Consider the following 13,208-nt stretch of genomic DNA (forward strand, 5'->3'; position numbering starts at 1 on the left):
AAATGATTCGTTTGGTCTAAGAGGACACCTCATTTCTTCTTGCTATGGCTACTGCTAATGTACTTGACCATTTATGGCAAGCAGATCCAGCTTTTCCTAGTATTACCCCATGAATACAGGACCTTGCAAACAATAGGTCTTCAATAAATCAGCCAGTAAGCAGGGTGGCTTATTTATTTGTATTGTAATTTTATTAAAAAGAACTTGCAAATCAAAAACATCACATACTGAAATAACCAGATCCAAAGTCAATACATCATAGTGAGCTTCTCTATAATTCTGAAGCTGTGGAACATCACACTGGGTAACTTATTAGGATATAATTCCTCATACAATTTCAAAAATCCATGCACATTTAGATCTACACATGTAACTTAATTTTACAGAGGAACAGGTTTTGTTGAAGGGGAAAATAAGAATTAACCATTTGTTTCATTTTTCTCTATTTTTTGACATTGGATATATTACTAAATTCTTTCACAATTCAAATTAAATTCCTATTTCAATGTTATTACAGACCACAAAATAAGATGGAATGCTTTGTATAAAATAGCAAAAGATGGGTAGGTGTGGTGGCACAGGTCTTTAATCCTGGCACTCAGGAGGAAGAGGCAGGTGGATATCTGTTGAATTCAAGGCCAGCTTGGCCTACATGGAGAATTCCAGACCAGCTAGGGCTACACAGTGTAACCCTACTGCAGAAAGCAGTACTTAGATTCTGAAGCACACTAAATACTTCAATTAAGAGAAACAAGATTTGAAAAATACCAAAAAATAAAAGTTCCAAGTTACCCTTATAAAACAGGGAGGAAAAAAAAAAGACGGCATTCATTTACTTTCACTAGCTGTCTTTACTACTTAAAACAGTGACTGCCACCTTCAAACACAGTGAAGACTCATCTGAGACTTCATTCAGAAAGCTTCCAAATGTGGCACTAGAACTTGTATTGGCTGTGAAGTATGCCATTTGTGGTGGCAATTCTAAACAAAATTCCCTGTTCTCTCAAAGCCACTAAATGCAGTCATTGGAAGGATCTGGAATCACTTAGTTCATCCTGCTGATCTGAGCCAAAAATTCTAAGACATCCACACTTGTGGTTTCAGCATGGGCCCTTGGACCCCATAGGAATTCATAGTGAGGGGGATCACTGTCAGGCACTGGATTGTATTCCAGATACCCTTCCTGTACAAAAGTTTCAATGAAAAGCTTCTTGACATTCCCAGCTACATAGTGATTTTCCATGGGACTTAGTCCCATCATATTTAGTGCTTGCCAGATCACATTCTCACTGATGCGGTTGCCATGCATGCAGATGACGCCTAGGGCAATTATTAGAAGGCCTGTTTTGGTCATGCCTTGGCCATTAGTAAGCATCCCATCATAAGTGATTCCCAGGGCAATGACAAGGGCATAGGTGTGGACCACAGGGTCCACCTCTATCACGTCAATGCCAAAGACCAGCTTCAAGCCCTCAGAGGCCTCATTAAAGATCCTATTGTAGTGCTGCTCATCATCTTCTACAATCTTTTCTATAATTTCTGCCTTGTTGGTCAGCTCCTTCAATCTATACTTGAGGAGCAGGAACTGAACCAAATCAGCCACCTTTGCACTTAGTGCATGGTGCAATACTATGGGGCCTTCCAGCTCCCCTATTTGGTTGCCAGAGGCTTCATCAGATAGGGATATTGGAATGGAGGCCATGACAGTGGGAGGAGATATGGCTCGTTGAGGACTCTGATGAAATTTTGGTATCCCATCAGCAGGTGTCTTCCTGGGGATGGTTGGGCTAGTGGAAGAGGAGGACTTCTTGTCATTGGACTCTTTTCCCTCAGCCACAGAGAGATCATAACTCATACAGCCATGTTCTTCTCTTGGGGCCTGAGATTCTCCCTTAAAGTTGCAATACCACCTCTTCTGACCATGAGACATAATGTTCTTGAAGCTAGCAGGTAGGAGGATGGGCAGGAACACAGTGATACAGACTCAGACCTGGGGCAAGAAGAGAGCAGTGCAAGAATACTTTGCTGACAGTTTCACCTCTGAAACCTCTCAAAATGGCCTGCTGCAGTCTTTCTCTTAGGTGGTACTGTATGGCCACAGGGGAACCTGTAGCATGAATCTTAAAGGTACTTATTAATAAAATCAAACCTGAGGCCAGTTATTGGGGTGACTGCTGGAAGATCAGAGAAGCAGAACAAGCCACAGCTACCTCACCTCGCCAGCTCCTCGGCTGATCCTGTTTCCTCAGACTGGAAGCCTCTGAGTCCTCATCCCAATGGCTCTCAGCTAAACTGCCACTTGAAAGCCGGAATGCTTAACCAGCTAAAAGCTGCTAGTTCCTGGTCCTCATGCCTTATATATCTTTCTGCTTTCTGCCACCACTCCCTGGGATTAAAGGCTCACTTTCTGGGATTAAAGGCATGAGTCACCATGCTTGGCTGTATCCTTGAACACACAGATATCCAGATGGATTTCTGCCTCTGGAATGCTAGGATTAAAGGCGTGTGCTACCACTGCCTATCCTCTATGTTTAATATTGTGGCTGTTCTGTTCTCTGGCCCCAGATAAGTTTATTAGCGTGCACAATATTACTCCTGTAAGAGATATAGAGGCATCCCAGAGCTGCACAGTGTGAAAATACTAGGTGCCTGGCCCTGATAGAAGAGGAGAACTGGACTCTGGGTAGTTCCTCTGCTGTCTCATATGGTACATTCTTCAGTCACTCTTTGCACTGTCAGGGTCTGGACCCCACCTCTATTCTGGCCTGAGGCCAACTTCTTGCAATGAAATTCCACAGCTTTGAGATGGGACAAGGCAGCGAGGGAGCCTTGTATCCAGCTACCCTTTCCCAGGGTGACAGGAAGAGGTAACACACTTCACTAGGGTCTATGTGTATCAGGAAGTAGAGCCTGTTTCATACATACCTTGATAAATTGCAAGGACTGAACTGCTTCCCCTAATGAGCTGAACCCATCTTCTTTAACGTGAAGATGTATTTCTGTGAGAAAGAAGAAAAAGGATGTGAGGGCAGGTAATCCACCTACAGTCCCCAGGTTTTCCCACAGCCAACAGAAACACTAGGCCCCATTTGTTTGGGTGATGGGACTCTCTCAGTCCTCACCTTGAGTTCTGACACAACTGGAATCTTTTCTCTGATGACCTGAGTCAAGATCGTCTTGATAAGGCCTTCAGTTCTCTGAGACCAATGACATAGAAACAGACAGAGGGCTAGTGACGCTGCCCAGGACTGTGGGGATGATGGTGACAAGGGTTTCAGTGCAGACTTCTGTGGGGACCCTGTCTGTGCCATAGACTGGAGTTACCTCAATCAGCCCTTGGTGTCTTTGACTCTTGCCAGATCCTTTAATACCTGTGCCTAGCTGAGATCACTCACTGAATTTAAATTCCTTATTTTCCCCTCAAATCCTGACAACTCTCTGGAGAAGCAAACAGATAGACATATCTCTTCAGCCCTGCATGGGATCTTCAGGGTTGCCTACCTGATCTGGACTCATCTCTGCTCATATAGGGTTCCCTAAATCCACCAGAAGTTTATTTATCTGATGTGTCTTTTCTGACATCTCCCCTTTATAGCAGACCTTATCTCCCCAGAGATTCTGCACAACCCTCATTTTTCCCTGACACCCCATAGGCTAAAGTGAAGGTGCACTGCATCTGGTTACTCTTCCCAGAGACTACCAAGGCTGACAAGAGGGTGGAGGTAACCATGTCCTCTCAAGTGTGAGCTCCCCACTGTTGTCCTCCATTTCCTACCTTTAGTCTTCTTAAGATCTGGACCCTTCCCTCTGCTTAGGTAGTATTCTTTGTAGTAAAATCTCCAAATTCTCTCAGACCTGGATACAGAAGTCAGAAATCACTTGCTTATTAGTGTCTATCTGGGCTCAGGGCAAGGGTATAGTTGGTCTCCATCCACGGTACTCTCAGTCCTTCCTAAATATTCATGTTGACTTCCATCAGTGTCTGGGACCCTTACTCTGCTGACCCGAAGCCCTACTTCTACCTACAAAGCCTCTCCCCTTTCAGACCAAGATGTGGAAAACAGGCATTACTTTATTGGTCACCTCACTCCCTGGGCTGACCATATGACCAGGCTTCTGTGGGAGCCTTCTTGTATTAGAATTCTCCCCCTCATAATCTAGACCTTTTCCCCTCTGACCATGACAATTCCTTCATTTCTGATACCCAATAAAAAATCTTGGGAATTCCACATCTGGCCATAGATCCTGAGCCTCCCAGAGTTAACAGCGAGGGCATAATGGGATACTTTGGTGGCACTTTATCATCCCTTGCAGTCTTCCCTATGACTCCTAGATTATTCTGGACACCAACATCTGGTGATCTCAGTCTGCTGCCCCCAGACCATGGCTCTGACTCCAGTGGACTCCTGAGACAGAAGGAAGGGTGGGGGAAGGGAGCTGGGGGTCCAAGTATCTCCCCTGAAAAGCCTATTTCCCTATGGTTCAGGGCTGGCAACAGGGTCAAGGATGAAACCATCCTTGAAGATTACTTGGAGTTTCCCTGTATTTGGCCTAGAGCTTCCCAAGTCTGTCCTTGGGATCTTCCTGTGACCTCTCACAGAGCTATACCCACCTCAGAACAGGACTGTGAGTGCCAAAATCTACTGAAGTGGAGGATTAACAAGACAGCCCCTGTATGGTGCAGCGCTGAAAACAGAAGCAGAGTCAGATCATTCTTGTGGGGAGTATCTCCATCAGGGGGAAACTTCTAAATGTATTTCCAAGGTCTCACCAAGTTCCCTAACAGTTCTCTCAGAACACAGTTCCAAATTCCAGAGTTCATTGTGGCAAAATGAAGAAGTGGAAGAGGTCATTCCAACAAGGTGTCACCATTTGGTGTAGGGTGAACAAAAGTGGTACAAATGGATTGTTTGAGGTTTGGCTATCAGGACTGGGGCATCTCCATTCTACCTTCAGAGCTTCTCAGAATCCTGCTGTAAACCCCTGGGTCCTCTTTGCTGTATGAACCTTAGAACATGGCTCTGAATTCCAAAGTCTGCTAAAGCAGGTAGAGGGTATTAATTCTCATTTGAACAAAGTGAGGTTTGTTATGGTGCAGGACAGATAAGAGCTGGGGTTAGACTTTTTGGAGATACTATAGGACTGGGGCATCCTCAATCTATCCTCAAGGTCTTACCATACTTCACAAAGCCAGGCTCTCAAAAGAAAATGTTTCCTAAACTAAGTGTAATCTCAGTACTCAAGAGGCCAACCTGATCTATACAGAATTTCAGGATAGCTTTGGCTACATAGTGGGGACCATCTCAGAACAAAAGGAAATAAACCAACCAAAAAAAAAGACCCTGTCTCAGCTAGGCAGTGGTGGCACATGCCTTTAATCCTAGCACTTGGGAGGCAGAGACAGGTGGATCTCTGAGTTCGAGGCCAGCCTGGTCTACAAAGTGAGTTCCAGGAGAGCCAAGACCACACAGAGAAACCCTGTCTCAAAAAACAAAAACAAAAAAAGACCCTGACTGAAAAACTCAAAACAATAAAGAAGATAAAGTCTCTGATTATATTGGCATATATACACATACCCATAAACAAAAACAAATCTAACAACAAAAAAGACAAAATATAACTACTCTAGATTCTGATGAGAGACTAGAGTGGTGAGGTAGAGGTTACCACTGGATTATATGGGGTGGGGTGTATCCCTCTGTCAGGTCGGGGGTCTTAATGTGTCTCCTCACATATCCTGGCCCGCAGAAAATGTTTTTTCTTGTTCTTTTCTTTTTTTTTGAGACAGGGTTTCTCCATGTAGCCCTGACTGTCCTGGAACTTGCTCTGTAGACCAGGTTTCTTAAGCTGGGCATGATGGCACACACCTTTAGTCCCAGCACTCAGGAGGCAGGGACAGATGAATCTCTATGAATCTGAGGCCAGTCTGGTTTACACAGTGAGTTCTAGGACAGCCAGGGCTGTTACACAGCCAAACTCTGTCTTGAAAAACAAAACAAAACAAACAAACAAAAAAAAGCAGGGTGGTGGGGTGGTGGTAGTGGTGGCACATGCCTGTAATCTCAATATTAAGGAGGCTGGAGCAAATGGCACTTCAAAGCTGATTTGGTCTACACAGTAAGTTTTGGGGCAGTCTGGGTTATGTAGAGAGTATCCTGTCCTAAAAACTAATCAAACCAAACCAAACCAAACAAGGCACTGAAGAGATGGATCACCGGAGCACTTGCTGTTCTTGCAGAGTACTAGAGTTTGGTTCTCAGCTCTTGCCTGGAATGCTGATAATATGTTATATAAACTGGACATGCAGGACCCATAGGAAGGTGACCACTGAACGATGCAAAGTGAGATGGTTCTTCAGGTTCCTCGTTTACAGAGAAGACCACCAGATATTCTATAGGACACAGGGAGAAGTGAGTGAGAGACTCCAGACCTATTGGCTGAAGATAGATGCCCCAAAATTACAGAGAAATTTTGGATGACTATCCAGGCAAGCAGCTGTCTCTTTCATTTCCAGAATTTTCTAAGTTGCTTACAGTACACTTCCTGTTTACTTAGGGAATATTACATCCTTCTGAGGTCTTTGATGTAGTTGAAGACTAAATAGTTATAATCAAAATTTTCCTTGGCTATGATAAGAGATATATTACATATGAAACTTTAGACTCACAAATATAGGGTAGATGATAGGATATTTTCTCTGAATTTGTCACATGTAAATGGACTAGACATTGTTGATGTATTATTGCTTATATATATTGTATATAGCTATTGTACTTATTGTATATTTTTTCTTATAATAGTTATAACTTTCTTATTTTTAATTGAACTGGGATTATTAGAAGACCAATAGTGTTAAATATTTAGAGAAAAGCAGAAACAAACATTTAGGAAGACATAAAATTTTTTAGATAATATATACCCATACGCTGTTTCACTCTGTTTCTTGGGATATATGATTTGTCCCTTTTCTTCAGTTGTCTCATTTGTCCGGTGTTCTTCAGATTCCTTAACCTTCATTCTCCTAAAAGACAAAAATAAAAACCTTTCCCCAAGACTAATTTTGGGAATGTTCCTTTTTGGCAAGTTATTATCTGATTAAATGAAAAGGTATGTGTTACTGATACAAGATAGTTTAAATTGGATGCTCATGCTGGTTGATGAACTATCACCTCCTCTAAATAAGAGGTTTCTTTTGTTCAAATCGAACCTTTATCAATTTTGATGGTACCCACAGCTTATCTTCTCCTGTAGAAACAAAAGCAAAACCTCATCCCCAATGTAATACATACACTGGTCTCCATTATGAGGTCACCACATCCTTAAAGTATATAGGCTGATTTAATTCTGTAGTTTTTTTCTATTATCCAATGTCTCTCTGCAGCTGTTGTTCCTTTCTCCTTGGCATTCAGAAAATTCAAAGTTAGAAGAGCATTATGCAGTCTATTTCTGGGGGTATTTGTTACCCCTTTCTGTTTATTTAGCATATCCTTTAGAGTTATGTTGGATCTTTCTATAACTGCTTGACCTGTAGGATTATGTGGTATGCCTATAATATGCTTTATATTGTAATAAGCAAAAAACTGTTTCATTTTAACAGAGACATATGATGGAGCATTGTCAGTTTTAATTTGTGCAGGTATACCCATGACGGCCATAACTTCTAGCAGATGAGTGATTACAGAATCAGCTTTTTCAGAACTCAGAGCAGTTGCCCATTGAAATCCTGAATAAGTATCGATGGTGTGGTGTACATATTTCAATTTTCCAAATTCTGCAAAGTGAAACACATCCATCTGCCAGATTCCATTCCTCTGAGTACCCTTTGGGTTACATCCTGCTGGTAATGGCATTTGATTGTAGAAGGAACAAGTAGGACATTTCTTTACTATTTCTTTGGCTTGTTGCCAGGTTATGGAAAAATCCTTTTTTAAAACTTTACTATTAACATGATGTTTTTTATGAAATTCTGTGGCCTCCAGAACATTTCCTATCAATAATTTATCAATCTCATCATTGCCTTGTGCTAGAGGGCCTAGCAGACCAGTATGGGATCGAATGTAAGTTATATATAAAGGATGATTCCTTTTCCTGATTGTATCTTGTAATTGAATAAATAGTGAAGTTAATTCTGAAGCATCAGGGATAAATTCTGCAGTCTCAATATGTAACACCACACTTTCAGGATACTGAGAGTCAGTTACTATGTTGAGAGGTTCTGAAAAATCCATTAATACCAACAGAATAGCATACAATTCTAATTTTTGAACTGAATTATACGGACTTTTAACCACTTTACTTAAATTTTCTGATTTGTAACCTGCTTTTCCTTCTTTGTTGGTATCTGTATAAAATGTACGAACTCCAGATATGGTTTTTTCCCATACAGTTCGAGGCAAGATCCAATCAGCTCTCTTTATAAGATCAATTCTATTGCTTTTAGGATATTTGCTGTTAATTTCTCCCAAAAAATTACTGCAGGCACTTTGCCAAAGTTCACTTTCTGTCCATAATTTTTCAATGTCCTCCTTAGTTAATGGTACGACAATTTCTGCTGGGTCTATTCCTGCTAATTGACGAAGTCTCAATTTTCCTTTGCAAATCAAGTCAGAGATTTTTTCCACATAAGCTTTTAATTTTTTATTTTGTTTATTTGGTAAAAATATCCATTCCAATATAATATCTTCCCTCTGCATTAATATTCCAGTAGGAGAATGCCTAGAAGGTAAAATAACCAAAATGCAATCCAGCTTTAGATCAATAAGATCCATGTGCCCTTCATGCACTTTCTTTTCTACCAAGGCCAATTCTCTCAGCTTCAGATGATAATCCTTTTGGACTATTTAAGTCCTTGTCACCTTCTAAGGTTTTGAACAAATTAGTCAGTTCATCATTTTTTACCCCAACAATAGTTCGTAGATGAGAAATATCTCCAAATAATCTTTGAAAGTCATTAGGAGTCTGTAGTCTATCTCTCCTAATTTGCACCTTTTGGGGTCTAATTTTTTGTAGCTCTATTTTATATCCTAAATAATTAATAGAATCTCCTCTTTGTATCTTCTCAGGAGCAATTTGTAATCCCCAGCAAGGCAAAATTTTCTTTACCTCTTCATTCTTTCTAAAGTATCTGCATTTGAGTCAGCTAGTAAAATATCATCCATTTAATGATAAATGTTAGATTTAGGAAATTTTTTACGTATCACTTCCAATGGCTGTTGTACAAAATATAGGCACAGAGTTGGGCTATTCAACTTTCTCTGTGGGAGGACCCTCCATTGAAATCTTTTAACCGGTTGCGAATAATTATGAGTAGGCACTGTAAAAGCAAATCTTTCTCTGTCTTTTTCTTGCAAGGGTATTGAAAAGAAACAGTCTTTTAAATCAGCAACTATGGGAGGCCATCCTTTTGGTAACAGAGTAGGCAAAGGCATCCCAGATTGTAGAGAGCCCATTGGCTGAATTACTTTGTTAATTGCTCTAAGGTCTGTTACCATTCTCCATTTACCAGATTTCTTTTTAATAACAAATACAGGAGAATTCCAAGAGCTGGTTGATTCTTCAATATGCTGAGCATTTAACTGTTCTTCTACCAGCTCTTCTAAAGCCTGGAGTTTCTCTGTTGTTAAAGGCCATTGCTGGACCCATACAGGCTTGTCTGTTAACCTTTTTAAAGGTAGAGCTGTTAGTGTCTTTGGAAGATCATCAGTTATTGTGCCCTGTTCTTGTATAATATGGATGGCTGGTGACCACTCATTAGAACAATATCTTCTAATATTTCTCTCAGTAACATGTGCTAGTTTATGATTTGTTTCTGAGATTGGAGGGATGTTAATCTGAGTATTCCATTGTTGCAACAAGTCTCGACCCCACAGGTTCATAGTTATGTTAGCCACATATGGTTTTAATTTTCCTCTCTGTCCTTCTGGACCTATACATTCGAGCCATCTTGCACTCTGTTTCACTTGAGATAATGTCCCAATTCCTAACAGTTGAACCTTTACCTCCTGAAGAGGCCAAGTTGCATGCCAAAATTCTGGTGCAATTATGGTAACGTCCGCACCTGTGTCTACCAGACCAGACAACAAAACACCATTTATTTTTATTGTTAATTTTGGTCTTTGTTCATTAATAGAAGTTTGCCAAAAAATTTTCTTTATGTTTTCTCCTGAATTTTCTATTCTCTCTGTTTCATCATCCTGACCAGCATGATTTATTCCAAAAGGCATTTGGTTATTTAATCGCTCTCCAGAGCAGGCATTTCCTCTATGGCTGCAGGAAAGGTTTGAACTGGATTTGCACTAGGGGCCTGCCTGAGGCCCCTCTGGGAGTTTCCCGAAGACTGAGGCAAAGGATTACCCTGTCTGTCCTTTGTTGATCTACATTCGTTGGTCCAGTGTTTTCCCTTACCACACCTTCTGCATACTCCAGAAGGAAGGGGCATTCTGTTGCCATTGTTCCTTGAAGAAACATTGTTTCTGGGAATGACCTGTCTACAGTCCCTTTTCAAATGTCCTTGCTTTCCACATCCAAAACATCTAACACTCCTCAAACCTTTTGAAATTACTTCTCCTACCCATGTATCATCATGCTCATTAGCTTCAACATTAATTGTTTCTCTAATCCAATCTTCCATAGGTGCAGATCTTGCCCTTAATGGCCTGATTATTCTTTTGCATGCTGCATTTGCATTCTCAAAGGCCAAAGATTCAATTATTGCCTTACTAGCTTCTGAATCCGAGACCATTCTCTTTACTGCTGAAGCCAGTCTTTGTAAAACATCTGTAAAAGACTCTTTTGGGCCTTGCATCACCTTTGTAAATGACTCAGATTTTTTTCCTGGTTCCTCAACTCTGTCCCATGCATTCAAGGCTGCCGTTCGACATAAAATTAGGGTTTGGACATCATATAAACATTGTGTTTGTGCTGAAGCATATTGGCCTTCGCCCATAAGCTGATCCTGGCAAACTTGTATTCCTTTATCCCTCCATTGTTTTTCTATGTTTTTAGCCTCCTCCTTAAACCAAGTCAGAAATTGAAGTCTCTGGCTGGGTTCCAGAACACCTTGTGCAAGGTCCTGTGGTACTATCCTATTATATGTTGACCAAGTGTTTAGCATTTGCTTTACATATGGGGAATGCATGCCATAAGATACTATTGCCTCCTTAAACCTTTTTAAATCCAACATTTCAATTGGAGCCCAATATTTTGTGTAGCCATTTGATCAGGCATCTGCTGTACGGTTACATGATAAATTAAGCGTGACTGTTTTTTAAGCAAATGACACAGACCCAAATTACCAGCTTTTTTAAACCTAAGCTTAATATTGCATATTTAAACAATTGTCAGAACTGACAAATTTGCCAGCATCCATGCACAACTAGAAAACATCCTTAATTTACACTAAACCAGAAATGTATTACCATTGATGCAGTAATAGCTTTCATTACTAAATACTGAAAATAAAATAAAATTGAAATATTTCTGTGGAAGGTTCATCTGGCAATGTTAACTTCACAGCAGGCTGACACTACTCACTCACATGTCAACACAATGAGAAGGAAGCAAATCCATGCTGGTGTTAAACAACAGTCTTGTCCTAGCACTACTCAAGAGTCACAGGGCTCACCTCAGATTACGTTTTGTTTTCTTTTGTTTAAAGCAAAGTGCATACAGAGATTACAACAATTTTAAAGACAAAAAAAAAAAGGTCCTATTTTGTGGTCCCAACAACAAACTCAAAAGTCTATGACAAATAGGGGCTCCAATGAGCTGTTTTATAAATACTTTAGATTAGGTACAGTTATACAGAAAGTCGAGTTTGTTTGAAATCTTCAAAAAAAAAGTTCCTGTTATTCCTCAACTGGTGCTTGTTATGGTTTACTGTTTCTGTTAAATGCGTACGTTGAATTACTTGTTATCCAAGCGTAGCAGGTGCTCCTTACCATTTATCGTCAAGGACTTTAACTGTCCGTCTTCCTCAACTTCTACTCTTTCCTGACCATTCTCCACAATTCTCTTTGTAGTAATTTTTTTGCCATTAACTGTCTTAGTAGAAGCTGACATTGATTTGAAGTTGCCCATTCAGCTACCGCCAAATGATGCTGAAGAGAAGGAAGTGATACCCCCATCCCCTAGTGAGCCAAACGCAGTGAATCCTGTATCAAAAGCAGGAAATCCACCTCCAAAAGGTGGAAATCCACTGAAGGCAGAGAAAAACGAGCCTGTACCTCGGTTTCTGCTTCCTCGGGGACCCCTTCGGTTCCCAAAGAAGTCATCAAATGAGTCTTCAAAGAGGTCAAATGAAAATGGGTCCTTTCCACCAAAAAATTCCCTGAAGACATCATCTGGATTCCGGAATGTGAAGCCAAACTCAAACGGACTGTCAAAATGACTTCCACCTCCTCCTCCTCCTCCACCATTTAATCCTTCTTTGCCATATTTCTCATAGATGTCCCGCTTTTTTGCATCCGATAACACCTCATATGCCTCAGCTACTTGTTTGAATTTCTGCTCTGCTTCTTCTTTATTTTTAAGATTTTTGTCCGGATGCCATTTTGGTGCCTGTTTCCGATACGCCTTTTTAATGTCCTCAGGTGAGGCATGTCTCTGTACTCCCAGAACTTCATAGTAATCCACCATGTTTTAACAGATTGTTGGAATAAATCCGAGGACGCGGCGGCCGGTGAGGGTGGGGGAAGTCGGGCGGCCGGTCTCCTCATGGCTCTGGCACAGCTGCGCTGGTGGTGGTGGCGGCGTCCCTTCTATGATTTTTTAAAAATATATTTTCTGTGTCTTTGACCTGGGTTTGTTCTCCTTCCTTTATTCCTATTATTTCAAGGTTGGTCTTTTGACAGTATCCCAGATTTTCAGGATGTTTTGTGCCTGGATTTTTTTTAAGATTTAACATTTTCTTTAACTGAGGTATCCACTTCTTCTAATGTCTTGGGATATAATGCTTGAGTATCTCTCTTCAATTTCTTATATTTTGTTGGTGATGGTTGCTTCTGAAGTTTCTGTTTCAATTCCTAAAATTTTCATTTCCAGATTTCCCTCAGTTTCGGTTTTCTTTATTGATTCTACTTTCACTTTCAGGTCTTTAACTGTTTTATTCATTTCTTTCCACTCTTTGTATTTTCATATATTTGTTTAAGGGATTTATTCATTACCCCTTTAAGGATCCCTGTTATAGTCATCAAGGCTATTTTAAGTTC

At 40.6% G+C, this 13,208-nt stretch overlaps 1 protein-coding gene and 1 pseudogene across 1 annotated transcript; both read right to left on the minus strand.

Annotated features, from left to right (window-relative positions):
• Positions 1 to 1,045: 1,045 nt before the first annotated feature.
• On the minus strand, positions 1,046 to 1,930 carry LOC102910292 (melanoma-associated antigen 10-like). The gene has a single exon (XM_006991867.4). The coding sequence runs from the start codon at positions 1,928 to 1,930 to the stop codon at positions 1,046 to 1,048; it is 885 nt and encodes a 294-aa protein (XP_006991929.1).
• A 9,358-nt stretch (positions 1,931 to 11,288) lies between these two features.
• Positions 11,289 to 12,708, minus strand: LOC102908389 (dnaJ homolog subfamily B member 6 pseudogene; annotated as a pseudogene).
• Between the last annotated feature and the right edge of the window lie 500 nt (positions 12,709 to 13,208).

This window comes from Peromyscus maniculatus, chromosome X, assembly GCF_049852395.1.
Source record: "Peromyscus maniculatus bairdii isolate BWxNUB_F1_BW_parent chromosome X, HU_Pman_BW_mat_3.1, whole genome shotgun sequence".
In the NCBI taxonomy this organism is placed as follows: Eukaryota; Metazoa; Chordata; class Mammalia; order Rodentia; family Cricetidae; genus Peromyscus; species Peromyscus maniculatus.

Bases quoted from the DNA above. Each gene is read 5' to 3' on its own strand.
- LOC102910292 (XM_006991867.4), bottom strand. From the start codon at position 1,930: ATGTCTCATGGTCAGAAGAGGTGGTATTGCAACTTTAAGGGAGAATCT.